Raw genomic sequence first — 25,922 nt, forward strand, 5'->3', positions numbered from 1 at the left:
CAACTGCCTATTTGCTGTCTCAAACTGGATGTCCCATAGACATCCTACTTACTGATCTTCATATCTAGTTCCCTGACTTCCTTCAAGTTATCAGCTAAAAATCTCACCTTCAGCAAGTTTTTCCTGATCCACCATTATATATGTGCTGTCTTCTCTATTAGAATGTGAATTCCCTGAAGGCAGGAACTGTTTTTGCCTTTCCATCCCTAGTGTTTAGTACAGTGTCTAGCACACAGTATATGTTTAATAAATGCTTGTTGACTGAATGCTTTGGGATTCGGAAAGATCACTGTCTTGAGGACCTAGCTGCAAATCCTGACTGTAATGCTTACTGCCTATTTGACCTTGGGCACATCATTTAACCACCATGGGTCTTGGTTTCCTCATCAGTAAAATGAAAGTTGAATGAATGAATGAGCCATCACTCTTCTGGGTGCAGGGGTGGATAGCTGGATGGGATGTAAAGCATGGTCTGGTTTGGTGGCCTGGGATCAATTAACTATAGTGAGAACTGGACTAGATGACCTTTAGGGTTTCTTCCAGCTCTAAATCTATGGTTCCACTTTGAGGTTTCTTTCTATGTTTGCTGACATAAAAGGTATCTTTTCTTTTTTTAAAGGAAATACTTGGGTAGCATATAGTCTATCCTAAGAACTTTGATAAACTACCATTCCAGAAGACTAATGATGAATAATGCTGTTCACATCTGACAAAGAGGTGATGGATTCAATGTACAGCAGGAGAGGCACATATCTGACATGGCTAAATGGGGAATTTATTTTGGTTGACTATGTATCTTTGTTACAAAAATTTTTTTTTCTTTTTCAATGGGAAGGGGAAGAGAAAAAATAAATACTAATTGAAAAATATTTAATTTAAAAAAAAGATGAAGTTCAGTCATTAAAGTAACAATGGCCTCAGGCCAACATTCCGTACACTAATTAAAACAAACTAACAAAAAACCAAAACCAAACCTGTTTTGAAACAAAGTCATGCTTTTTGTAAAGTGGAAGCCCAATAATAGTCTTAGGTGCAATTCGAATGCAAAAAAAAAAACCCAAACAAACAAAAAACCCCAAACCTTGATTACTCCCCTTCCCTCTCACCACTTGCTTCTCAACCTGGGCACTTTCTTTAGGGAAATGAGAAACCCCATAGGGGAGTTACGGAACTACAAACTTTTTGGGAAGTTGGGAAACTCCATTTCCACATAACGGCCCTTTGGGAAGGAGCTGGCTCAGACGGGACACAGAAGACTACCAACTACTGGGTGTTTCTCTTCTTTTCCCTCCCACCGATCTTCACGTGATTTCCAGGAAAAGGAGAGAGCCTGTTTGGTGCCAACGGCCCCGCCTGGGCTTCGAGGTAAGTCCCACCTCCTCAGTGTGATCGCTTCTAGTCTAGAGGGACTATTTGTGTGGTCGGAGCTGTTGCTGCTGCTGTTGTCGCCCTGCCTTTGCCGGTCCATTCTCGAGGTACAGGAGCTCAGATTAGGAGGTATGAGGCAGGCAGGAGGTATGAGGCAGGCAGGTAATGGGGGAGTCTTTTGGGAACCACCTAGAAGCCTGAGGTTTCTGAGCTGCCAGAAGTGGAGGGGAAATCCTTTGCTCACTGCAAGGACTGCCGAGCGAAGGTACAGCTTTGGCACAATTAACTGCCGGGTAGTGGCGCTCTGGCAGGTGTGAGATGTCCAGCCCCTTGCAGCTGGGCACTAAATGACAGTAGGGATACGGAGAACAAATCTGCCTGAGAGTCACTTTATTAAATGCTCTCTTTGCTGAACTGCCCTTTGTCAAAGCACCCCCTCCCCCATCATGGCTCTGAGACTGCTTAAACATCCTGTTTTGTTTCACTTCTGAAAGTGAAACCAAAAAAAATCCCCTCCATAATTCTTCTGTCTCTCAAAATTTGTTATCTTGGTAGAGAATTACATAAATCTTTTTATTGGTGAAGTCCTAGTAGAAACCTAGAACAAGTGGTCATTTCTTCTTAACAGGCTGAACATTTGCTGGCCTGTTAAAATCACAAGAACTAGTTTCAAAGGCAGCTTGTGACACATACTGGTGTGTGACCCTGGCCAAGTCACTTAACCTTTCAAGCCCCAAGGAAACTTTCTAAGGTCAAAATTCTTAACCTTTTAAAAATGCCATATGACCCCCTTTCACAGTTTGGTGAAGTGCATGGGCCTCTTCTTAGAAAAAGATTTTTGAATGCATAAAACAAAATATACAGGATTGCAAAGGAAATGAAATAGTGAAATGTAGTCATCAAAATATTTTTTAAAAAGTTCATGTATCCCAGATTAAGAATTCCCTATCTAAGACCATAAACTTCAAAGAAGATGCCAATCTATATGAGTAAAGAAATTCCTCAATGGAAACTTTCTAGATCAATGAAATGAAATTACAGTTTCCATCAAAAAAAGTGGAAGGGGAGGATGCTAATAACAGATACTATGGGGCCTTAATTTCACTGACTGGATTGGGGCAATTCCATTAAGTGGGATGGGGGGGCTCCTGATCAATAACTCAGCCATGATATATCTGTACAACTCATTGGACCTCTTAAAATATATTTTTTAAAATTGCATTTCTTAAAGATGGGAACAGCCAAAGTAGGCCCTGTTTAATTCTTGGATCTTTTTATTTTATTACATTTACAATAACTATTTATTGCACAGGTATTTGAAAAGAAAAGTTTATAAAAATAAACTGGCCTTTCTCCAATACATTTTTTAATCAAAATGCCTTTTTAATTGTTCAGTTAGCATTAGGGTCAATTTGAATCTCAGTAATTGGTGATACAGTTGTGTAGTTATTATTGAAGGATAAAATAGGATTTGGAGATTGGAAGGGACCTTAGAAATTATTTTTATAGATAGGAAACTGAGATCCACAGAGGAAAAGTGACATGCAAAATCATAAGGTAGTAGGAACACAGGGTTTTGTGAGGAAGTACTTTAATTTTGTAAATTAAAAAATTTTAATTTAACAAACATCAAATAGGATGGCCATTTGCATTATATATAGTAGAAAAGAAAAAGAAGATTGTATGTGAAATGCTTTATTATATCCAGCTTGCTTTTACCTTTTAAGTATATAGTAGTTCAATTTGTAGCTTTCAAAGCTGTCATATAAATTCTCCATACTTCTCTCTGGTCTTCCTTCAATTCCTTTCTTGCCATTAAAAAATACCTTAATAATCTTGCTTCCCCCCCATCCTGTCCTTTTCCCCCATCTTCACTTCCACCACTGAAAAGAAAAAAGAAAAAAACATCAAAGCCCTTATAACAAATAAATAAAGCCAGGTAAAACAAGTTCCCGCATTGGTTGTGTCCAAAAAAATGCAGGCCTTATTAGCATCTTGAATCTGTCACCTTTCTGTCAAGAGGTAAGTAGCAAGTTTCATCTTTAGTTTTCTGGAATTATTGTTGGCCCATTGTATCACTCAGTTCTCAAGTCTTTCAAAGTTGTTTTCTTTATAATGTTGTTACTGTATACATTGTTCTCTTTGCTCTTCTCAGTTCATAGAAGTCTTCCTAGGTTTCTCTAAAACCAACCCTTTAATCATTTCTTATGATACAATATTGTTCCATTATAGTCATATGCCCGAAGAAGAATAATCTTCCCAAAGTGCCATTTTCATCATGTCAGTCCCAAGTTCAAAAACCTGTAATGGATTTCTCTTGCCTACGGAAAAACCTCTACTCTTGACCTTAGAGGCTCTATGACCTGCCTATTCATCCTTATTTCCTGTCATTCTAAGAAGGACACCCTTCTAGCCTGATTGACTGACTTACGCTTTGCACAATCTTGTGTCTCTAGCTTCTCTCATGTATTTCATAAGTACTACTTATTGTAGGACCATAAATTTAGAGTTGGTAGGAGTATTAGAAGCCATCTTGTCCAAAACTGTCATTTTATATACAGATGAGGAAACTGGGGGTTTTGAGAGGTTGCCCAAGGTTACAAAAGTAGTGTGTGACAGAGCCAGGATTGGTACTGAGGCCCTCTGAGTACAAATTGATCAGCCTCTAATTATTTATTAAGTACCTGCTTACTTAATACCAGGCCTTGTTAAGTACTGGAGTTCAAGTACAAAGAATGAAACAATCCTGTTTATAATGAATGAGACGAGTCCATATATAAAAATATACGGCATAAATATAAGGTGAATAAGTATAAGTATAGGTTAAAGTAGTGGGAGAAGGATCATGAAAGACAGCACATATAATGTGGTATTTGAGCTGCCACTTGGAAAAGAGGGACTCTATGAGGTGAGGTATGGAGGGAATGCATCCCAGGTGTGAGGGACAGTCCGGTACTGTGAACTCTGTCTTGGAAGCTCTTAAGTAGAAAATTATTGCTATAATCATGGAATTTAGAGCTAGACTGGACTTTAGCAATAACCTGGTCTAGTGGCTCTTAACCTTTTTTGTGTCATGGATCCTTTTGGCAATCTGATGAAGCCTATGGAACCCTTGTCAGAAGACTGGTTTTTAATCCATGAATAAAATACATAGCATTACCAAGAAAATAGTGAAATACAGTTATCAAAATATTTAAAAAACAATTTCATTGACCTCAGGTTAACTCCTAATCTATTCATTCTATTGTTGTTTAGTAGTTTTTAGTCACGTCCAACTCTTTGTGGCCCCATTGAGTTTTCTTGGCAAAGAGACTGGAGGGGTTTGCCATTTCCTTGTCTAACTCATTTTACAAATTAGGAAACTGAGGCAAACAGGGTTAAGTGACTTACCCAGGGTCATACAGCTAGTAAGTGTCTGAGGCCAGCTTTGAACTCAGAAAGAGGAGTCTAATTGACTCCAGGGGCTGGTGTTCTATCCACTAAGCCACCTAGCTGCCCCTTCATTCTATAAATGAGGAAACTGAAGTCCAGAGAGATTGTGACTCTGCTGCCCAAGTAATCTTCCTAATTTACCATTTACCATGCAACCTTCTCCTAAAGAATTTTCAGTGGCTCCCTACTACCTTTAGGATGAAATACAAACCTTCTTGTGGCATCATTGTCATTATAAAACAGCTAACATTTATATAGTGATTTAAAATTTTCAAAGTACTTTACATATATTACCTAGGTTGAGTCTGACAACACCCCAGTGAAGTAGATGTTATTATCTTCATTTTATAAATGAAAAAAGGGGTAGCTAGGTGGCTGAGTAGATAGAGCACTGGCCCTGGAGTCAGGAGGACCTGAGTTCAAATCCAGCCTTAGACCAGGTACTTGGCACTAGCTGTGTGACCCTGGTCGAGTTAATTAACCCCAATTGCCTAAAAAAAAAAGGGGGGGGGAAAGGGTTTAAAGGGGAAGCTAGGTGGTGCAGTGGACAGAGCTCCAGCCTTGGAGTCAGGAGGACCTGAGTTTAAATCCAGCCTCAGCCACTTGACACTGCTGTGTGACCCTGGGCAATCCACTTAACCCCACTGCCTGAAAAAACAGAAGAAATAAACAAATAAATGAAAAAAAATGAGTCTGAGAGTAGTTAGTATCTGAATCAAGAATCAAACTCAAGTCTTCGTGACTCCAAGTCTATCATTCTACCAACTTAGAATATAAAGTCCTTCACACTATGGCTCCAACCTATCTTTCCAGACATACTTAACATTATTCCTTTTTACATATTTTTTTATTCTGGCCAAACTGGCCTGCAGACTGTTCCCAGAACTCAGCATTCCATCTCCTATCTTTCCAGGCTTCTTCAAATTGTCCCTAATGCCTTCAAAATTCACCTCAGGCATCACTTCCTTCCTTTGGCTTCCTGATTCTCCTACTTGTTATTGGTCTTTCCTTCCCTTACATTATTTTGTATTTATTTGTCTAATTAACTGTTGTTACCTCCCCTCAGTAGAATGTCAAGTCCTCGAAAACAAGGACTAAAAACTAGTCTTCGTTTTGTCTGAATTCTCAGCACTTATCACAATATCTTACATACAGTAGGAGTTTACTAAATGCTTCTTGAAAGGATGAATAGATGAAATTTTAATTTCCTCCTTGACCAATTAGTACATGAATCTTTCTCCTTATGATCTTCCTGTCTTTGTGCAGCCTCCAAAATAATAAATGTGTGCTGAATCAAATTATCTAACCTTTACTCTGCCCAATCTAGACATTAAACAGTCATGTGACATTGGGTAAATGACTTTATTTCTCTGGTCCTCAGTTTCTTCATCTGCAAAATAGGAAGGAATGGACTAGATGATCTTTAAGGTTACTTCCAACTCTAAATATATGTTGCTGGGATCATTCCCTCCCTCTTCTAACTTTGTGCTCTAAACTATACTCATTCTTAATCTGCATTTGAGATATATCTTAATATTCATGTCTTGATTTAATGCCTTTATTCTTCTAATGGAATACCTTATACAGGTGCCATCATCTTAACAGATTGTAAATTCCCAGTAGGAATTCTCTGCTGAGGCCTAGAGCAGAGTGGGATAGTAGAAATCTGGTTTATAGTCCTGGCTCAGAGCTGTGTTTGGGTTAATTCAGGGGAAATGGTTCTGGACTTAGAATAAGAAACCTTAGATTTGAATCCTAGCTCTCCTGTTGACTACCTTTGTTTATCCCTTTTCTCTTCTGTTTTTTTTTTTTTGCACTCCAGTTCCAACTTTCTACTTCATCTCTAACCCTTGAATCCCCTCCCTTGACAGGGAGCCCAATGGAGGTGTCCTAAAGCCATCTCTGACCCATACCTGCAAGTTCTCTCTCCTTCATATTTCTCACGGTACTCAACCTAGATAATGTATGTAAAGTGCTTTGAGAATTTTAAATCACTGTATAAATGTTAGCTGTTTTATAATGATGATGATTTCACAAGAAGGTTTGTATTTCATCCTAAAGTAGGGAGCCACTGAAAATTCTTTAGAAGAGTTGCATGTTCTGACCACATCACATTTATAGTTTAGGAAAGTTATTTTGGCAGCTGTCTGGAGGGTAGATTTGAGAGAGGAGAGACTAGAAGTGGGGAGTCCAGTTAAATTAGGAGGCTCTGGTAATAAATAGTCCAGTCAGATAGTGATAAAGCCCTGGACCAGTAGAGTGGCCATATGAAGACGGAGAAGGCGATGGATGCAAGATATTTTGTGAAATTGAATTGACATAACTGTTCCTATATTGCTAATAAATACAAATAAATATGAAAGGAAAGCCTGTGACTGTCTGGTCCAACTCCCCTCATTTTTGCCAGTCTCAGAGAGATGGTATGACTTTTCCATTGCCACACAGCCACTGAATGGTAATGTTGAGACTAATAATGACTACTCCTATTTGTTTAGTTCTTTAGGGTCAGAAAGCTTTTATCAAACTGGTACCTAGTTGACTGTTCTTTCCAAAACATGAGCAGGAGTGGTTAAACCACATGTATCTATAGTACCAAATAGCTGGTTTTTAGCATTCACTTTTTGCTTTGGCTTTTGTTGTAGCTTTTAAAAAAAGTTGATAGTAAATAATGAAACAATCACAGCATCATAGATCTAGATCTTCAAAGAACCTTAGAGAGACCTGGTCCTCAGTCACATCTGGTCTAATCTCTTTGTTTTGTAGATAAGGGAGCTGAGGACAAACTTTAGTCCCTGAAACATCCTAGTCACTTGCCTCTGGATGTTCTCTAGTTTATTCTTTTCTTTATTTTGGAAGGCAATTGGGGTTAAATGACTTGCCTAGGGTCACACAGCTAGTAAGTGTCAAGTGGTGGGTCTGAGACCGGGTTTGAACTCAGGTCCTCCTGACTTCAGGGCCAGTGCTCTATCCACTGAGCCACCTAGCTGCCCCCTACATAATGCTTTTCTTAATGCAGTCTAAGATTGCGTTAACTTCCAGTAGAATGGAAGCTCTTTAAGACTGGACTTACTTTTCATCTTGTCTGTGTTTCCTTGGTGCCTAGTACAGTACTTTGCACATGCTTAACAAATAATTATTGAGGGGCAACTAGGTGGCATAGTAGACAGAGCACCGGCCCTGGAGTCAGGAGGACTTGAGTTCAAATCTGGCCTCAGACATTTGACACTTACTAGTTGTGTGACCCTGGGCAAGTCACTTAACCCCACTGCTTAGTTTAAAAAAAAAGAGAAAAATTTGTTGAACTGAATTAATTTGGCTTCTATATACCGCTGTTGATTTACACTGAATCCACAAAAGACACTCAGTTTGGATTTCCATCAAGTTGTTCTTGTGGTTAATTCTACCTCTTTATTTTTTTCTTAATGCCCTTGAGATTATAAGAATCCATATAAAATCTTAGTTGGACCAGATGACATATCCCATGGACATTTACGTGCAAGACATAACTCTTTATCTTTTCCTCCCTCCAAACCTCCACCCTGCCCAACTTCTCTTTATGTTAAGAACACAGTCAGAGTTATCTTCAACTGTTCCCTATCCCTCTTGTACAAACAGTTGCTGAGGTTTGTATCTTGCAGTATTTATCCACAATATGTCTTGCACTTGACTGATTCACTCCATTCATATGGCCACCAGCTTAGTTCAGGATGTTATCACCTCTTACCTGGCCTATTGCAATAGACTCCTAATTGGTCTTTCCTTATCTAGATTAATTGTTCTCAAATCCATCCTCTATACAAAACTGCCAAATTGATACTCACAATGTCTGACTATACATTGACTGCTCTGCTCAAGAAAGTCAGGTGGTTCTTGCCTCTAGTCTTAAGATGCCAACTCTTTTTTTTTTTAAATCCTTAGCCATCTGATACTAGCCTACCTTTCCAGGCTTCCTCCCGATGTCTTTACCTTCTGTCTACTCTATATGTATCTTGTAAAACCTATTTATATGTTTGTCTTAATAGAAGGTATTTTTTGAGGGCAGGGATTGTTTTTGCCTTTCTTTGTTTCCCCAGTGCTTGACAAAATGCTGGCATATGGTAAGTACTTAATAAATTCATTTTAATTGAGTGATTGATGTATTGGTCATCATTTTCCTTTACACACTTTATAATCCAGCAAAAGTAGCCCATTTTTGCCATTCCCTGTACAGGACATTCCATCTCCTGGCCAGTCTCTGAGTCTTTGCAAAAGATATCCTTCCATTCCTGGAATACACTCCTTCCCCCACCCCTGAAAATTAAAACATTTTTATTTTTTCAATCAGCAAAAATTTGCCTTCTGATTCTCCATCCCACAATATGAATGAAATAAAAGCAAAATCCCTGCTGCAAGCATGTATAGTCAAGGAAAATAAATGTCCACATTGACTGTGTCGAAAAAACAATATGTCTTATTCTGTACTCCCAGTCCTTCACCAAACTCTACCATTTGGGTAGCATGTTTCATCATTTGTTCTCCGGAATTGTGGTTGATTATTGCACTGAGCAGAGTCCCTAATTCTTTTGGTGGTGTTTTCTTTACTACGTTATTGTCATTGTATAAATTGTTCTCATAGTTCTGTTTGCTTCACTCTGCATCAGTTCATTTAAGTTTTTTGAGGCTTTCTTTGAAACTATCCCCTTCATAATTTCTTACCCATAACTTTTTCAGCCATTCCCCAATTTACCACTCTTTGCCACATCAAAAAGAGTTATAAATATTTTTGTAGATTCATAAAGTTTATTTTTGCTTAGGACTAATCCTTAATCTTCTCTCCCTCTAACTCCCCCTTCTTCCTTTTATTTCTGTACCTAAGTCTCTCTGTGTATGTATTTTTCCTCCTTGATCAGTTTAGATGAGAGTGAGGTTCAAGTGTCAGAAACCCCACTTGAACACCTCTTCCTTGTCTGTATAAATGTCTACTTGCATACCCTTATGTGAGATAATTTTCCCTAATATACCTTTCCTTTCCCCCATCCCCACTGCTTCTCCTTCCCTTTCTTTTCATTCTTCTCTTAAGATAATAAAAAAAAATAACAGAATCACTCCCAAGCTTTGTCTAACTAGATTTCCTCTATGATCCTTGATGATGACAGAGTTTAGAAGGCATATGTATATCATCTCTCCATACTTGAATGTAAGCAGTTTATCATTATTTAATCCTTTATCATTGTTCATTTATATTGATCATTTAATGTTTCTTCCAAGTTCTCCAACCTTTTATGGTGGTGACTGCCAAATTGTATGTAATCCTATTTGTGATTTCTCAATACTTTCTTTCTGGCTGCTTGTGGTATTTTTATGATAAAATTCTGGAAGCTCTGGATTTTGGCTATGATGTTCTTGAGAGCTTTCATTTGGTGGTTTTCTTCAGAAAATCTTTTTCTTTCCACTTTGACCTCTGGTTCTAAGAAATCTGGGCAGTTTTTGTTTAAGATAAGATGTCTTGAAATATGATGTCTAGGCTATTTTTTGGTCATTGCATTCAGAGAGCCCAATAATTCTTAATTTTTTTTCCCTCCTCAATCTTTTGCAGGTTGTTTTTTTTCTCTATGGGATACCTTACATTTTCTTCTATTTTGTTTGTGTGTATTTCTTTTTTTAGCCTTTTGACTTAGTTTTAATATTTCTTTTTGTCTCATGAAGTCATTGGCTTCTATTTGGTCTATTCCAATTTATTTAGACAAGGTTTTATACTTGTACTAAGCTGTTAATTTCCTTTTTAATTCTTTCTTCCATAGCTCTCATTTCTTTTTAATTACTTTTTTTACTCCAGCACTCTTTTCATTGATAAAACCATTTTTTAACCCATTAATGAACCTCTTGCTTCATCTTTTCTAGGAATTCTAATTAGAATTTTTTTTTTAGGCAATTGGGGTTAAGTGACTTGCCCAGGGTCACACAGCTAGTAAGTGTCAGATGTTTGGTCTGAGGCCAGATTTGAACTCAGGTCCTCCTGACTTCAGGGCCAGTGCTCTATTCACTGCACCACCTGGCTACCCCAAATTCTAGTTAAATTCTTGGCTAAGCTATGTTTTGTGGCATTGCTTGTCGATATTTGGGAGTCACGATCTTCTTCTGTGTTTGTGTCTTAGGTATCCCTATCATCATAATAGCTTTTTATGATGGTATTATCCTCATTTTAAGAAGAGAAAGTTGAGGTTGAGTGGTTAATTGCCCTCCATCACAAAGCGAGTAGTCAAAATTTGAACTCAGGTTTTCCTGATTTCAATACAACATTCTATCCCCGTTCCCACCTTTGCCTGACTTAATTTCATTGTCTGACACGTAATAGGTACTTAGTCAATCAACAAGCATCTATTATTTGCCAGAAATTTTGCTGAATCCAGGGAATGGAAACAAACACAAAACCAAAAATGTTTTTGAATTGAATTTTAATTTAATCAGTAAAATATATTGGTAGTTCCTTTTACTATTTGTGACACTAGCTGTGCATTTAGTCACTGGTAGAAATAATTGATTTTTCTAACCTTCAGTTTTATTGTCAAACATGGGCATTTGTGCCTCTCTACTCCTTGCTGCAGAAGAAAATTAAGAAAACTAGTCAAAGTCTCCAGACTTTGTCTTTGTTACTAAATATGCCTCGGTGAGCAAAAGAAAAAAAAAGATCTTCCTTTCCTTTATTATTTTCTTTGAGCAGGAAAGCAAATATCACATTCAGTTGCATTAAACAAGCTTTTGTCAAGTCTCCCTTGCTGGCTAGGCATTGTGCTAAGTAACTGGGGATAGGAAGACAAAAGACTATTCAGACCATCAGAAGGGAATATAAATGATGGGTGGAAAAGTCTCATTTATTCACATATTTAAGAAAATACTTGTTCTTGGACACAAAGGGAAATACTGAATGGAAGGTTAGCCTTAAAAAAAGAACAAATTCCTACCTAAATCACAAACTGTGAAGAGAATACTCTAAGGTTTGATGTCTTACATTTGGATAGTACTTTGCAGCCTCTCATTTGGACCTCCTCATAATCCTGTGCAATAGAGAGGGTAGCTATCCATTTCCCTCATCTTATAAATGGCTGTTGAAACTGGGATCTCAAGTGATTTTGCTCCAGTACACCCAGGAAAAGCTAGGTGCTGTATTTATTCTTTTCTTTGCTGCAATAATTTCATTATGTTAGGCATAGAATTCAAAGCATTTTGGAGTTAAGTATTATTTTAATCCTGGAAATAACTTGAGGAATTTACTTTGTTTTGTCTGTGATCTAGAAGAAGGAAATGCATGATTGATAAGGAAAAATCCCAGGGAAATAGAAGATTTAGGAAGGAAGCATTATCCCCTTAAAGCTATATTTGTCTTCCATAAAAAAATGTCAATTGTTATTTCATTTTCCTTAGCCTGGAACTTAAATAGTCCTAAGCTTAAGTCATTGTGAATATTCAAAAGATGATTATTTTCCAGAGGTAAAAATGGTAACAGCTCAGGAAGAAGACTTGCAGCTGCTTCTTGAAAAATTTCTTGAAGATAAAGAGAACAAGCAAATAGAAGAAGAATTGAAACAACTAATAGAAGACCCAAAAAATGACACACAAAAGGTACAAGTATTAATTTAGAAAACTTTTATAAGTTAATCAATTTGGCTTCATTGCCAGTTTTGTATCTATTTTCTGAGAACCTGTCCTTTCAGAAATGTGATAGTTTGTAACACTTTTAAAAAAGACATATATCCATTTAGTAAGATTCAACCAATATTTATTAACCAGATTTGTTGTGTAGAGGGTACTGGTTCTAGGTTATGGGAGAGATACAAAAATTAAGTAACAGATTCCTTGATCTTATGGAGTTTACAGTTAGCTATAATGCAAAATAGAGCATGATAAATTCATGAGAAGCACAAAGTGCTATGCAAGGCCCAAGGGAAGAAAGAGAATTTCTGATAGCAAATTCTCCAGGTTGGCACTATACTAAATACTTCATTATGGTAAGCATTTTGCTTAATTTAAAAAAAAATTGATTCTATTTGTTCTTTCCACCATTTTCCAGATCATTGATGAAATGATAAAAACAAATATTGAGCTAAAGATGAAGAGTAAAAAGCTTGAAACTGAGTTGCAACGTCCTTCATCTTATCTGGTAACTTTGTATTTAAATGTTTTATGTACCAATTTTTCAGTCAATACCTTTTTTTTTGAAAGAAAACTCTTTTAGGTTTGTTATACAAAAATCCACTTTAAAAACATGCTAATTATTATTTTAAGTCTCATTTCAATATATGCTAAATGATTTGTGGCTAAATGTTAACATTTCATGATAGCTGACATTTTTAATCCAGTTTGATGCAGTGAGTTCATTCATTGATGAAGTATAGCTTAAATTTAGTTCTATAAAAAACAATGAGCATATATTTAACTAGATTGAAACATGGATACAATTTTAATCTTTCCTATTTAAATTTTCTCAGCAGGACTTTCTACTAATAAGGGAAAAAACCCTTTATTTAAAGCATTAGTTTAATAATTAGAACTGTTTCATTTCTGTTTCCTGTGTGTTGGGGATATGGGCTATTATAGCAAGAGAAGTTCCTTCCTTCCTTCCTTCCTTCCTTCCTTCCTTCCTTCCTTCCTTCCTTCCTTCCTGCCTTCCTTCCTTCCTTCCTTCCTTCCTTCCTTCCTTCCTTCCTTCCTTCCTTCTTTCCTCCCTCCCTCCCTCCCTTCCTCCCTTCCTTCCTTCCTTCCTTCCTTCCTTCCTTCCTTCCTTCCTTCCTTCCTTCCTTCCTTCTTTCCTCCCTCCCTCCCTCCCTCCTCCCTCCCTCCCTCCCTCCTTCCTTCCTTCCTTCCTTCCTTCCTTCCTTCCTTCCTTCCTTCCTTCCTTCCTTCCTTCCTTCCTTCCTTCCTTCCTCTTTTCTTAATTCAGAACTTAAAAAAACCCCACCCAATAAAATATGCATTTCTAGGTACAAATTAGAACAGAAATAGAGGATTGACTATGAAACTGTGATTCTCTTTAACATATAGCTTCTTTTTCTTTTTAAGTAAATTTAACATGTAACTTTTAAAGCTGTCCTGCTCAAAATGTAACCTTAACTTTTGAAATTGTTCTGCTTGTTTCTGTTTCTTTCTGATTTTTCTTCTTTAAAAGAAGTTTCAATAATCCTCTTCCCCCCCCCTTTTTTAAAGCAACTCTATAATGTTTTGTAACCCTCAGATTCCCCAATGGGGAAAGAAAAAAAGAAAAGCAAAACTTTTATAACAAATATGCACATTCAAGCAAAACAAACTGTCAGATTTTCCATACCTTAATGTCTATCACCTTCCTGTCAGGAGGTGGGTATCATGCTTTCTCATTAGTCCTCTGAAATCATGGTTGTTCATTTAATTAATGAAAGTTCTTAAGTCTTTCAAAGTTGTTCTTCTTGGGGCAGGTAGGTGGCGCAGTGGATAGAGCATCAGCCCTGGAGTTGGGAGGACCTGAGTTCAAATGTGGCCTCAGACACTTGACACTTATTAGCTGTGTGACCCTGGGCAAGTCACTTAACCCCATTACCTAGCCCCCCCCCAAAAAAAAGTTGTTTTCTTTACATTATTGTTATCATTGTAGAAATTATTTTCTGGAAAAGAGGATCTTACAGTACCTTAAAGCTACATAGAAATCTAATTCAGGTGCTTGCTTTACAGATGAGAGATTACCTGATATTCCCAAGGTTAAAGATCTAGTTATTGGCAAATTGGCAAATTAGAATTCTGGGACCCAGCTCCCTGACTTGTAGTGTAGCTCTCTTCCTACCATTCTGAAACTTCAGAAATTTCCGTGCTGCTAATTCATGAATTCATTTTTTTCACTCACTCATTCACCCCAGGATCATAGGGACCTTAAAAGTAATTTCATTTTATAGAGGAGAATCTGAGCCCCACACAGATTAAGTAACTTGCTCTAAGTCACATGGGTAGTTAAGTTGCAGAGCCAAGAATGGAACCCACATTCTCTGACTCCAAATCCATCACTCTTTCTTCTGTCCCACAATGCCTTACTTTAAAAACACTTTGCTTCTTCTGAAGCACTTGAGGCTATTTTTGCAAAGCCAATCTCATAATTCATAGAAGTCCCACTTGAGCTTAATGGGAACCTTTATCACAAATTTGCATTTGAGAATAGGTCCAAATTATTTACTTGATGAATAATAGATAATTATATTCACCATTAAGTAGTAAAATTATGTTTTACTATTTAGTTAGTAAAATTATATTTACCATTAAATGGTATATCTTTGGGATATTAGCATGCAGAGTAAAAATGGGAAATAGATATGCAAACATTTTAATGATTTTGTCATTATATCAACATTTCCTATTGATGATCATCTAGTGGCATGATTCCTAATAGTGATGATTGGAGGCTGTTAGGTCAGTGATGAGAAGGTGTTTCATCAACCATTCATTCAATCACTTCACTGAGACTGAAGAGTGATCTGGTAGACAGAAATTGGCAATGCCATGGTACATTCTTACGAGCTCTGAAGTGGTAATCCCATTCAACATAACAGAATCTGGGCCTGATGTTCTTTCACTGTGAAGTATGCTCTGTGCTCTCCTAACATCAGCTGTGCTAGTCTCCCTCGAGGACCGTTGGGGAAATACCAGCTAGTCAGCTGAAATCATTTTTTAATGTGGTTATTGGTCAATCTCCAAGGCCTTTCTGTCTTGGTCTGTGTCCCTGTTATGACTCCGTATTAGGCCTATCTCTGGCATGCGCGACCATCCCTTGGCCAGTGGGGAATATCAGACCTCTTCTTCATTCTGTTCTGGGCAGTTAGATGAGTACATAAACCAATACATTTTGGTATACTAATTAACAGGATGTACGATGAGTTTAGGAAAGAGAAGCAGTGTGTAGCACATCATTTATCATCCCAAACAAGCAACACCCAGGCTTCAGTGCCAGAATGAGTAAGTGATTTGTCTTCCCTGAGATGGCTTGGACAGAGTGTCTTTGGAGTAGAGGTAAGGAATAACGGTGTGCAGGGGCCTTATCTCTATGACAAAGTGTGCATAGTAGTTTGAGGAAGCTGGTTGCTGAGAAGCAGAGACTTAAGCTGAAAGCAAGGTTCAAGGCATGAGTATTCCACTATCACACAGATAGTCAGTGGAGTCAGTGACATGTGTTCTCCACCACAGTACTAAAAAATCCAATAAGGCAATATTATGTATGCTCAATATACTTTTAAGTTTAATCTGTATTAATAATATTTTCTCCATCACTTTCTTAAGTCTAGGCAAACCTCCAAACAACAAATCAAACCTTGATTTGTAATATTTGCTGATTTACAAGGTGTAAGTGGGTAGCTAGGTGGTGTGGTAGATAGAGCTCCAGGCCTAGAGTCAGGAAGACCTGAGTTCAAATCTGGCCTCAGACACTTATTAGCTATGTAACCTCGGGCAAGTCACTTAACCCTGTCTGCCTCATTTTCCTCATCTGTAAAAAAAGATGGAGAAGGAAATGGCAAATGACTCCAGTATCTTTGCCAAGCAAACCCCAAATGGGGTCACAAAGTCAGACAAGACTGAAATGACTGAACAACAAATAACAAAGACATAAATGCTCACAGTGAAAATTTAACAGTTGTCTCTGTTGAGCCATCTAAGCTGGCTCTGGCACACCTCTCATAGGGACTCATGGTATAGCAGAGGGAGAATCAATTTGATTGTCTAATAACTGAACACACAGTGGGGTAGTGTGAAGGAAGCTAGTCTTATCTGGAAAATCCAGTTTTTAATCTGGCTTCTGACACATACTAGCTTTGTGACCCTGGACAAATCACTTAACCTCTCAGTGCTACTAGGCAATAAGTTGCTGATGAATTGCTCATCTGCACCAGTGGAGAGTTTTCATACTTGGAGCTCTTTGATGATTGTTTTTGAAAACCACTATTAGAACTGGAAAAACCTATGAATTACTTTGTCTTGTCCTTAATAAAACATTTCTGTTTAAATTAGATTAAAAAGAATGTTCCTAAAAAGAAAATGAAGTTCACATCGGTGGAGAGCCCAAAGGATGACAGCCAATATTTAAATATCTCCTGTTCATTTCAAGTAACTACACAATTTGAATATGAATTGCAGCAAGGACAAGCACTTATCACCTTTGAAGATGAACAAGGTATCATTAATGTTTTTAAAGAAAAATGTGAAAGTTAGTCAGTTAAAAATATTTTTAAGCAGTATGTGCCAACTGGGAATACAAAGGAGGGTAAAAACACAATCCCATCACTTAAGGTATGTAAATTCTAATGGAGACTCAACATGCAAAAAACTACATACATACAAGATGCTTGCAGAGTAGATGGGAGGTCACTTCCACGGGAAGGCACTGGAAGGGAGAATAAGGGGACACACAGAAGGTGGGATTTGAAAACTAAAGGCATTCTAGTAAAACCAGCATGTGTGTAATCAAGATACATACTATTGTTCCTTTAGCCCAGCTCTGAAGGCTTTGTAAAAGAAGAAAGTACCACTAGTGGTGGCCAAGGCAGTGGCAACTGAGATATAACAGTAACTGGGAAAAGAGAGTAGAGAGTAATAAAGATCTGACCAAGTCAAACAGGTTGTGTAGTGGGTAGAGCATTGGCTTGGAGTCACTAAGACCTGAGTTGAAATTCTATCTCAGACACTAGCTGGGTGACTCTAAATAGATCACATCTTAGTCAGCCTCAATTTCCTCATCTGTAAAGTGGGGATAATCATAACTTCTGTCCAATAAGGTTATTATAAGGATCACACATGCAAAGCAATTTGAAAACCTTAAAGCTATACATAAATGCTAGTAATAATAATAATAATAACAACAATAATTATTTTTAGCCATTAGAGATCTGGAAAGTGTAAGGGTTGTCTGGGAGCTGGGTCAGGTGTTTGTGCAACAGCCAGCAGTGGCTACTATGCTACCCCACCCTAACGTCCCACTCATCTGGGACTACTCTAAGTTCAAACATAACCAAACAGGAGTTGGCTCTGGCCAGTCAGTAGTGACATAAAATGAAGAAAAATGATCTCTGCCCAAGTGCAATGAAATACCAGATGTTTTATGAGAACATGGTATTACAAGAGTCTGACTTTACTATATTTTCCCTTTTGTTGTTCTTCCCTAGAGAAAAACAAATTAAAAATCCAAGTTATATTGACCAGGACATTAAGATAGAGGTGTTTCCTTTCCTCTTGATCCTTTCCCTCCCCTGCAGCTGCAGTAGGGATATCTAGTCATTAGACTGCTGTGAATTCTCCCTCCATTATTTATACCACAAAGAGTTAATTTGCTTCCTTGAATTCTGAATATAAATTTGGCCCCCAGACCTAAAACATAGGGTGGCTTAGGCATGAACTAATAGTGTGAACAATTGGGCATTCTTTCAGATTCAAGCTGCTACCTAGCTATTGTTTTTAGATGCTAATTCATCAATTAAAATTGATTAATTTTGGTAAGTTTATTGAATTAATCATGATTAATTTTTTTTTTTAGGTTAGGCAATGGAGTTAAGTGACTTGCCCAGGGTCTGACAGCTAGTAAGTGTTACATATCTGAGGCCAGATTTGAACTCAGGTCCTCCTGAATCCAGGGCCGCTTCTCCATCCACTGCGCCACCTAGCTGCCATAATCATGATTAATTTTTGATACATCCATTAAAAGCCTATTTGTTCATTTAAAAACTGCCAAATCGCTAGCTTCATTATTCAGATGATTTATTTTTCTCAGAGGCAGCAGGTTGGAGCAGTGGCTAGAACGCTGGACCTGGGAGCTTAGCTTCACTCCCAGACACTTCCTCCCTGTGTGCCCTTGGGCAAGTCATTTAAGATCTGTCAGAGTTTCCTCATCTATAAAGTGGGGATGATAACAGCATCTACTACACAGAGTTTTTGTGAGAATCAAATGAGATATTTGTGAGGCCCTTAGCACATTATCTAGTATGTAGTAGGTGTTTAATAAATGCTTGTTCCATTTCCTCTCTTTTTCCCTTCAAACTATTTGAAGAGAAAATCCAGGGTTGGTGGGCTAGAATGAAGAGGGAAAGCTGGTAGGTCAGTATGTCCCTAATTTATCTATGTTTAAAAATACACTTAAATTAAACTAAGTAGAGTTGCATCTACTGTTAAGTAGCCTTCGTGAAGCTTGGTGGGGTTGGGAGGAGATGTCCAGAATTTCTTTCTATAAGCATCACTGATTCTGTAGTATTCACAGAAGACTTATTGGAAGAATAGTTGTGGCCATCTACAGGAAATCTTGCTTTCAAGCTGAAAGTCAGACATTCTGTCTTATCTTTTATTTACTTTTTCTCTTAATGGTGTTTGGAGGCCAGTTAGAGGCATTTTAAAACAAAGAACTTAACTACATCCTCCAACCCAGAGAAAGTTAATATTTCAAGGACCTGTAATTTTGTCACAGATAGTCTCAGACAGGTAAAGCAATTTGCTGATGAGAACTAATGGTTGGGGCAGCTAGGTGGCGCAGTGGATAGAGCACCGGCCCTGGATTCGGGAGGACCTGAGTTCAAATCTTGCCTCAGACACATAACACTTACTAGCTGTGTGACCTTGGGCAAGTCACTTAACCCCATTGCCTAGCCAGAAAAAGAAAAAAAAAAGAGCAGTAATGGTGCGCACACCTGAGTTCATCCACCAGTCTTCTCCACACTCCCTGATGCAATGTGGCCTGGGCACATGCTTAGTCAGGACCCTGAGAGGCCTTTTATCTGTGGAGGAAACCTATGATGGGCTGGTTCTCTTAACAAACCCAAGGATGATACACAGTCAGTGACTTTGGGAGTACAGGTTATCTCAGGGAGAGTAGTTTTCTCAACTTAGGTACTAGTTACTGTCCTGAGAATGACCTTGACAAAAAGTACTGATAATCTAGAAATGTGTGTTTGTCTTTGGGGGAAGCTTTTTGCAAAAGCTATAGTTAAAAACAAACCACAACTTGTTCAATGTTTGGAATACAAATTTATGAGGCTTTGGAGCAGCTATACATCAAAGAAACCTATTAACCCTTAATATGCAAGCAAAAAAGGATTACAAGCAGTTCTCCTTAATTATAGAAGTTTCTTCTCTTTAGTAAAAGAGCCTCTCAAAATGAGGTTGCACTTGCAGGAACAGTATGTAATAATGTATAATCATGTAGCACTGCATTAACCATCATCACATTAGCAATGACATCAATAATGCCAGCTTAATCCAAAACTTACATTTCACTTTTATTACAGGTAGAAATACGTATATTTTTAGTAGCAACCGAAACTATGAAGTGGATTACAGCAGTCAAAATAAGGCACTGGCTAATGAAAAAAGGTCCCCTGCCCATGGTCACACACACAGCTAATATGTGTCAGAGATAGGACTTAAAACCCTGGTTTTTAATATTCCAAGTACAGGGCTGTAACCATTACACCACACTGTCTACCCCCTAAAAGTTAGGAACCACAAGTAGAACAGCTCGTGTCAGTTGGTGCCTAGAGATGGAGATGGTCTGTTACATCTATCTGAGAATGGCTCTGAGGAAGAAAATAGATTTAGGGAACTGTTCAACTTTTTGGCTCCTCTTGAATCAGTGGGAGAGTAGAAAGCATCGGCCTGGAAATCAGGAGATAGGGATTCTTTTCCTGGCTCTGCCACTTGTCCTGGGTAAGTCACCTCATTTTTCTAGGCCTCAGTTTTGTCTTCTGCAAAACAAAATGGTTTGTGTACACAATTTGCGTACATGATTTTTACACAATCCATCCCTAATATTTTATGGTGTTCAATGTAGCATTAGTATATCCAAATGTTGTGATGTCCTGGAAGACCAGATATATCCTTAATTCAAAGTAAAAAGGCATACCTCAAAGCTGAATACAATTAATACAATGGATACCTATGTCATTGTGTTCTTCCATTTGTGTGGATAATTAAGAGTTGAATACTTGTTATTTTATTATTTTTTTATAGAATTCAGATCTTTATCAGATTTCAGTTTCTTTTTTGCATTGGCAGAGTTAATTAATAAGTTTATTGGAGGAAATAGACTGACCATATGATTCCTTCTAGCCCCCCCACCCCCTCCATAAAATTAATTGCCTTTCTGTTGCCTCCAGAATCAGATATAATTTTCTGTTGTCCAAAGCCCTCCATAACCTGGACCCTTCCTCTATTTCCAGGCTCCTCATATCTTAGTTCCTCTCAGTATATTCTATTATCATAACTCCTTAGACAAGATCCTACATTTCCTGACTTCCTGCATTTTCACTTGCTATCCCCTAAGCCTGGAACTCTCTTCCTCTTCATCTCCCCTTCATGACTTTCCTGGTTTCCTTCAAGTCTCATCTAAAATCCCACCTTATGCAAGAAGTCTTTCCCAGTCCTTAATCTTAGTGCTTTCCCTCTGGGGTTATCTTCATTTTTTCCTGTATGTATCTTGTTTGTACATAGTTGTTTGCATGTTTTCTCTTCCCAATATATTATGAACTGCTTGAGGACAGAGGCTGTTTTCCCCTTTCTTTGTATTCCTCTTGTTTGGTGTAGTGCATGGCACATAGTTAGGTGCTTAATAAACGTTTGTTGACTTGACAATCGTTAACTAAACACCAAAGAAGGAATAGAGAGATAACAAAAGATAAAAGACAATTTCAATTTTACATGAAATTGAAAAGGTTTTGCATGAAGAAAATCAATACAACTTGGATAAAAAAAAAGAAATGGATGATTTTCATCACATATCTTTGATAAAGGCTTGATATCCCAGGTAGCAGTGGGGCCACTGTCCTCTTACCTGGGAACCCCAGTATAGCTATCTTAATTTTGAGGCATTCTGTGGATCTGCATCCACTCTGAACCACAGCTCACTATTCTTCTACAAATGTCTTTAACTTTTCTTCAACTACCTAGATGGCACAATTAGTTCTAAACAACATTTAATCAAATCAAATAGCATAGCAAGAAGATTTGCAATATAATATTTTTCTCATAAACCTAAGGTACACTTGCCAAAAGGCACATACCATCAATGGAGAGGGTGAGCAAGTGTAAGGATAACATTTCAAGGACATATAGGGAATGCCTATTTTCAGGGCTTGTGTATGGAAAGGCGGGGCACATGCATGGAGCAGCAAGGAATACTAATACTGCAAGGCCATGGATCTCTCTCACTGGGCATGCTTCCCACATGGTGTAGCCTCTTTTGGGTGTATTCTTTAACTAGGCTTATGGTGATTGCTGGGCAGATAATCTCTGTCCATCCCTGCTTGTTTTGTAGTAACTTCTGTAACATAGTCTCCACAGGTGATTGCTCTTTGCTGCTGGCTTCTGGGTTAATCTTTCCTTCAGGCCATCCAAGACTTGCCAGCTTCAGTCTGTTGAGACTAGTCCTTGGAAACCTTCCCTGAGAAGGACAGGATGACAACTCTTTAGTTATAGCCAACGCACCCAGGCAGACCTTCCCTAATCTAAGGAAGTCTTTTCAACCTCTCTAGGCTGAAATTAAGTCCCTCCATTCTAAGTAACTCTAATTTAGGGCTTCCCAAGATCCTTTCTGGTGTAGCATGCAAATGAAATTTGAACCAGAACCAAAAATAATGAAAGAAGCAAGGCCATTTTTCTCCTAGTCTACTTCTTGTTTTTATTGTACATATCTGTCAGCATCAAAGATTGATTTTTGGTGTTGTATTTTAGATAGCAAAAATTCTCAATCTTTCTACACCAAAATATATAGGGAATTAACACAAATATATATAAGATTGAGCCATATCTCAATAGGAATGAAGTCAAAGAATAGGAATAGTTCTTAAAAGGTTTGCTGCTTGGGGGAAGGATCATAGGGTAATAGATTTAGAGCTGGAAAGGACCCTAGAGGTCCTAGAATCCAGTCCCCCCAATTTATGAATGAGATAACTGAGCCTCATAAGAGTTGTGATATGCCAGGGTCATGAACTGGTAATTATATATGAGACAGAATTTGTACTTGGGCCTTCCCTTCTTCACTTTAATTCCAATACTCTATCCACTACACCATGGTTGGGGAGAGGGTGGGAAGGAAAGGGAGGTAGAGGCAAACTAAAAAATTAATATGATATATAAAAAAAGGCATCAAGAAAACAAAAGAATTCTGAATATAAACTTACTCATGTCACATCCTTAGTACTTCTGGACTTTGATTATGACTACCAATGTGGGTACTCCTTTCAATAGTTTGGATCAAAATCTATGCTTTATATATAATCCCTATGTGTGTAAACCCTATGTTTCATAAGAAAGAGTCATACATTGAGTGTAGTTTGTGAATTATGCCTAAATTATAAATACAATAATTTAAGAGAATCATCAGTTTCTTTAGATCTTTCAGCAAGAAAGAATTTCTACTTTGCCCAATTAGTGGAAATAATGTTGCATTGTTGGAAACAATAAAGAGTATGTGACAGCTTAGTAATGAACAGATGGGGTTTTTGAAGTTCTTCCAAACTTCTTAGTAAAAATAAATAAATAAATAATTTCAAACGGGACTAGAATTTTCTAAATGTAATCATTGCAAAAATATTTTAAAGGGAAATGAGTCCTAATCTAGTGTTAAAGTTTTTAAAGTTAAGAAATTATGATTTCACTGGGGAGAAGGCAAACTATTAGCAATCATATAAAAGAGTGTTCCAAATCACTAATAAGAGAAATGGAAATCAAAACAACCTTGAAGATTCATTTCACATGCAGCAAATCAGCAAAAATGATGAAAGATGAGAATAGTGACTTTTGGAGGAAGTATGGGAAGGCAGACAGGCACACTAATATATTGTCAGTGGAGTTGTGAATTAGTATATCCATTCTGGAAAGCGTTTGAAATTAGGCAAATAAAGTGACTAAAATGTCCATACCCAGTCTCCCAGATATTTCACTACTAGTATGTACCCCAAGTAGCTAACTGACAAAAGGAAAGGCTCTACATAAATAAAAATATTTATAACAACACTGCTTGTGATAACAAAGAATTGTAAAGAAGAAGGAAATTTAGGTGATGTAAAAACAAAAATGTCAATAAAATCCATTTCAAAACAAAACAAAAAAATTACAACATCTCAGAATGATCCATTAAGAATTGGAAGATTCTCAGAAGCCATCTTGTGCAACCGCCTTGTTTTACAGGTGAAGAAAGTGAGGTGAATTGACTTGTCGCAGGTTACACAGGTAAGTAAGTGGCAGAGATAACATGTGAACGTGGGTTCTCTGGCTCTGGATCCAGATACAAGATAGGTTCTTGTATCAAAATTATACCCCAAAACATTGAAAGATAGGAGTTTAATGTTTTTCAAATTTCTTTTCAGTTGCACAGAATGTGATAAAAAGAGGGAAACATCTTGTAGAGCTTGAGAATGAGAAGGTGAAATTGACAGCCAAAGCTGTCCCACTAAAAACAGGTCTAAGTCTTCAGGTAAATGAATTAGTGTTTCTAAGAAATCTGTGAATCCCAGGAATATTTCTTGTCTTCCATGTGTATAGATTAAAATGCAAAGGTGGGAGGTTGAATGGATGAGGAGGCTGAACTCTGAGATTCCATGAATTTCTAAGATTCTCCAAAGTATGACCATCATTCACTTTATCAAGAAGCTTCAGTAGTTCCCAAGAGTCTATAGGGAAAAATACAAATTCCTCTGTTTGACATTTAAAGTATTTCACAATCTGGATCCAGTCTATACTTTCAGGTTAATAACACTTTACTCACTAACTAATAAATACATAAGCAAGCAAGTAAATGAACAAATACATCCTTTCCTTCAATCAGTACTTTTGAACATCAGTACTTTCCTCCAATCAGAACACCTCCTAGCAGCACTCATCCATCTTCCTTCATTCAGCTATTCTTGGCTGCTCAGCTGGAAGCAGATTCTCTTCTCTTTTTCTTCTGCTCTGCTTCAAGCTATACTGCTTATGTTTCTTCTCTCTCCTCTCTTGGCTTCTGTCTTCTTTGTTTCTTTGGTCTCTGACTGGGCTACTAATTGACTCCTTCATCAAAATAGTGATTCTTTGTGTTAAATAATTACTTTAGGTTGACAAACCAAAATGAACATTTCTGTTATATACCCCACAGATAGGTAACGTACAATTGTTTCATGCTTCCAGAAAAATTCTAGTTTTCTGAGTTTCCTAGCTGTCAATCCTAAAGTTCATGCAATAATCTTATACATATAAAGGAACTGCTGAGAAAGAAGACACTTTGTTTTTGCCATCAGTAAGTCCTTTTTCTGAGGGGTTGCTTTCTCCTAGGTCCTTTCAGAGCTGTCTTTGTTTCTGTCTAAATACTGAGGCACTGCTTTTGTCAGTATTTTTAGACAAATTTTCTTTTTCCCCCCCTTCCCTTTTCAATAAATAAAAATAACCAAAAGAAGAAAGGGGCACCGTTTTCCACATGCATTCTAAATTCTAGCCAAATCGAGCCATTTTCTCTTGCTTGTACATGGAATTAAATTTTCCTCTTTTTCTTTACACAAACTGTCATGAATAACTGGATTACCATCTCACCTCTACCTCTCAGAACCCTTCTTTTCTTTCAAGGCTACACTAAGATGCTACCTCCTCCTGGAGGCCTTTCTTGATTACCCTAGCTTTTATTCTCTTCTTCCTTACCACGTTGCACCCCCCCCCCCGAAATTGCTTTGTATTTATTTTGAATATATCCTTCATTTACTTATTTTGGTACATATCGTATCCTTCTGGTAGAATATAAATTGCTCCTTGAGGGAAAGGGCTGTCTCCTTTTTATTTCTGTGTCACCAGTACTTGGAACATAGCAGACACCTAATGAATGCTTATTAGTTGATTGAAAGAAACAATTTCCACCTCCAGGTTAACACAAAGATTTCTAAGAAAAAGATTGACGTTGCTGAAATACCTGATGTGTTATCTGAAGAACAGATGAGAGACAAATTGGCACTGTGTTTCAGTAAATCCCATTATGGAGGTGGAGAAGTAGAACATGTGGAATATCATAAAAATTCCCGAACAGCTGTTATTACATTCCTTAAGAATGGAGGTATGTATAGTTAGAGTCATTTGGATAGTTCAAAATGATTGTTTCTTTTTCAGGATGCCTCCGTCTCTGAAAAAAAATTTCCTCGTAT

At 37.6% G+C, this 25,922-nt stretch overlaps 1 protein-coding gene across 4 annotated transcripts in view; it reads left to right on the forward strand.

Moving 5' to 3' along the window:
- The first annotated feature begins 1,198 nt into the window (after positions 1-1,198).
- The window catches only part of NMI (N-myc and STAT interactor), a 30,979-nt gene continuing 6,255 nt past the window's right edge, over positions 1,199-25,922 (forward strand). Inside the window, exons 1-6 of one of the 4 annotated variants that reach the window (XM_020970337.2) lie at positions 1,199-1,365; positions 12,266-12,399; positions 12,848-12,937; positions 16,795-16,957; positions 24,129-24,235; positions 25,648-25,834. In XM_020970337.2, the coding sequence (XP_020825996.1) occupies positions 12,274-12,399; positions 12,848-12,937; positions 16,795-16,957; positions 24,129-24,235; positions 25,648-25,834 (673 nt within the window). In that variant the 5' untranslated portion in view covers positions 1,199-1,365; positions 12,266-12,273. The other 3 variants (XM_078147037.1, XM_020970334.2, XM_020970335.2) reach the window with 3 other exon arrangements.

The sequence above is a fragment of the Phascolarctos cinereus genome, unplaced genomic scaffold, assembly GCF_003287225.1.
Source record: "Phascolarctos cinereus isolate Bilbo 61053 unplaced genomic scaffold, phaCin_HiC Scaffold_726;HRSCAF=1367, whole genome shotgun sequence".
Lineage (NCBI taxonomy): Eukaryota > Metazoa > Chordata > Mammalia > Diprotodontia > Phascolarctidae > Phascolarctos > Phascolarctos cinereus.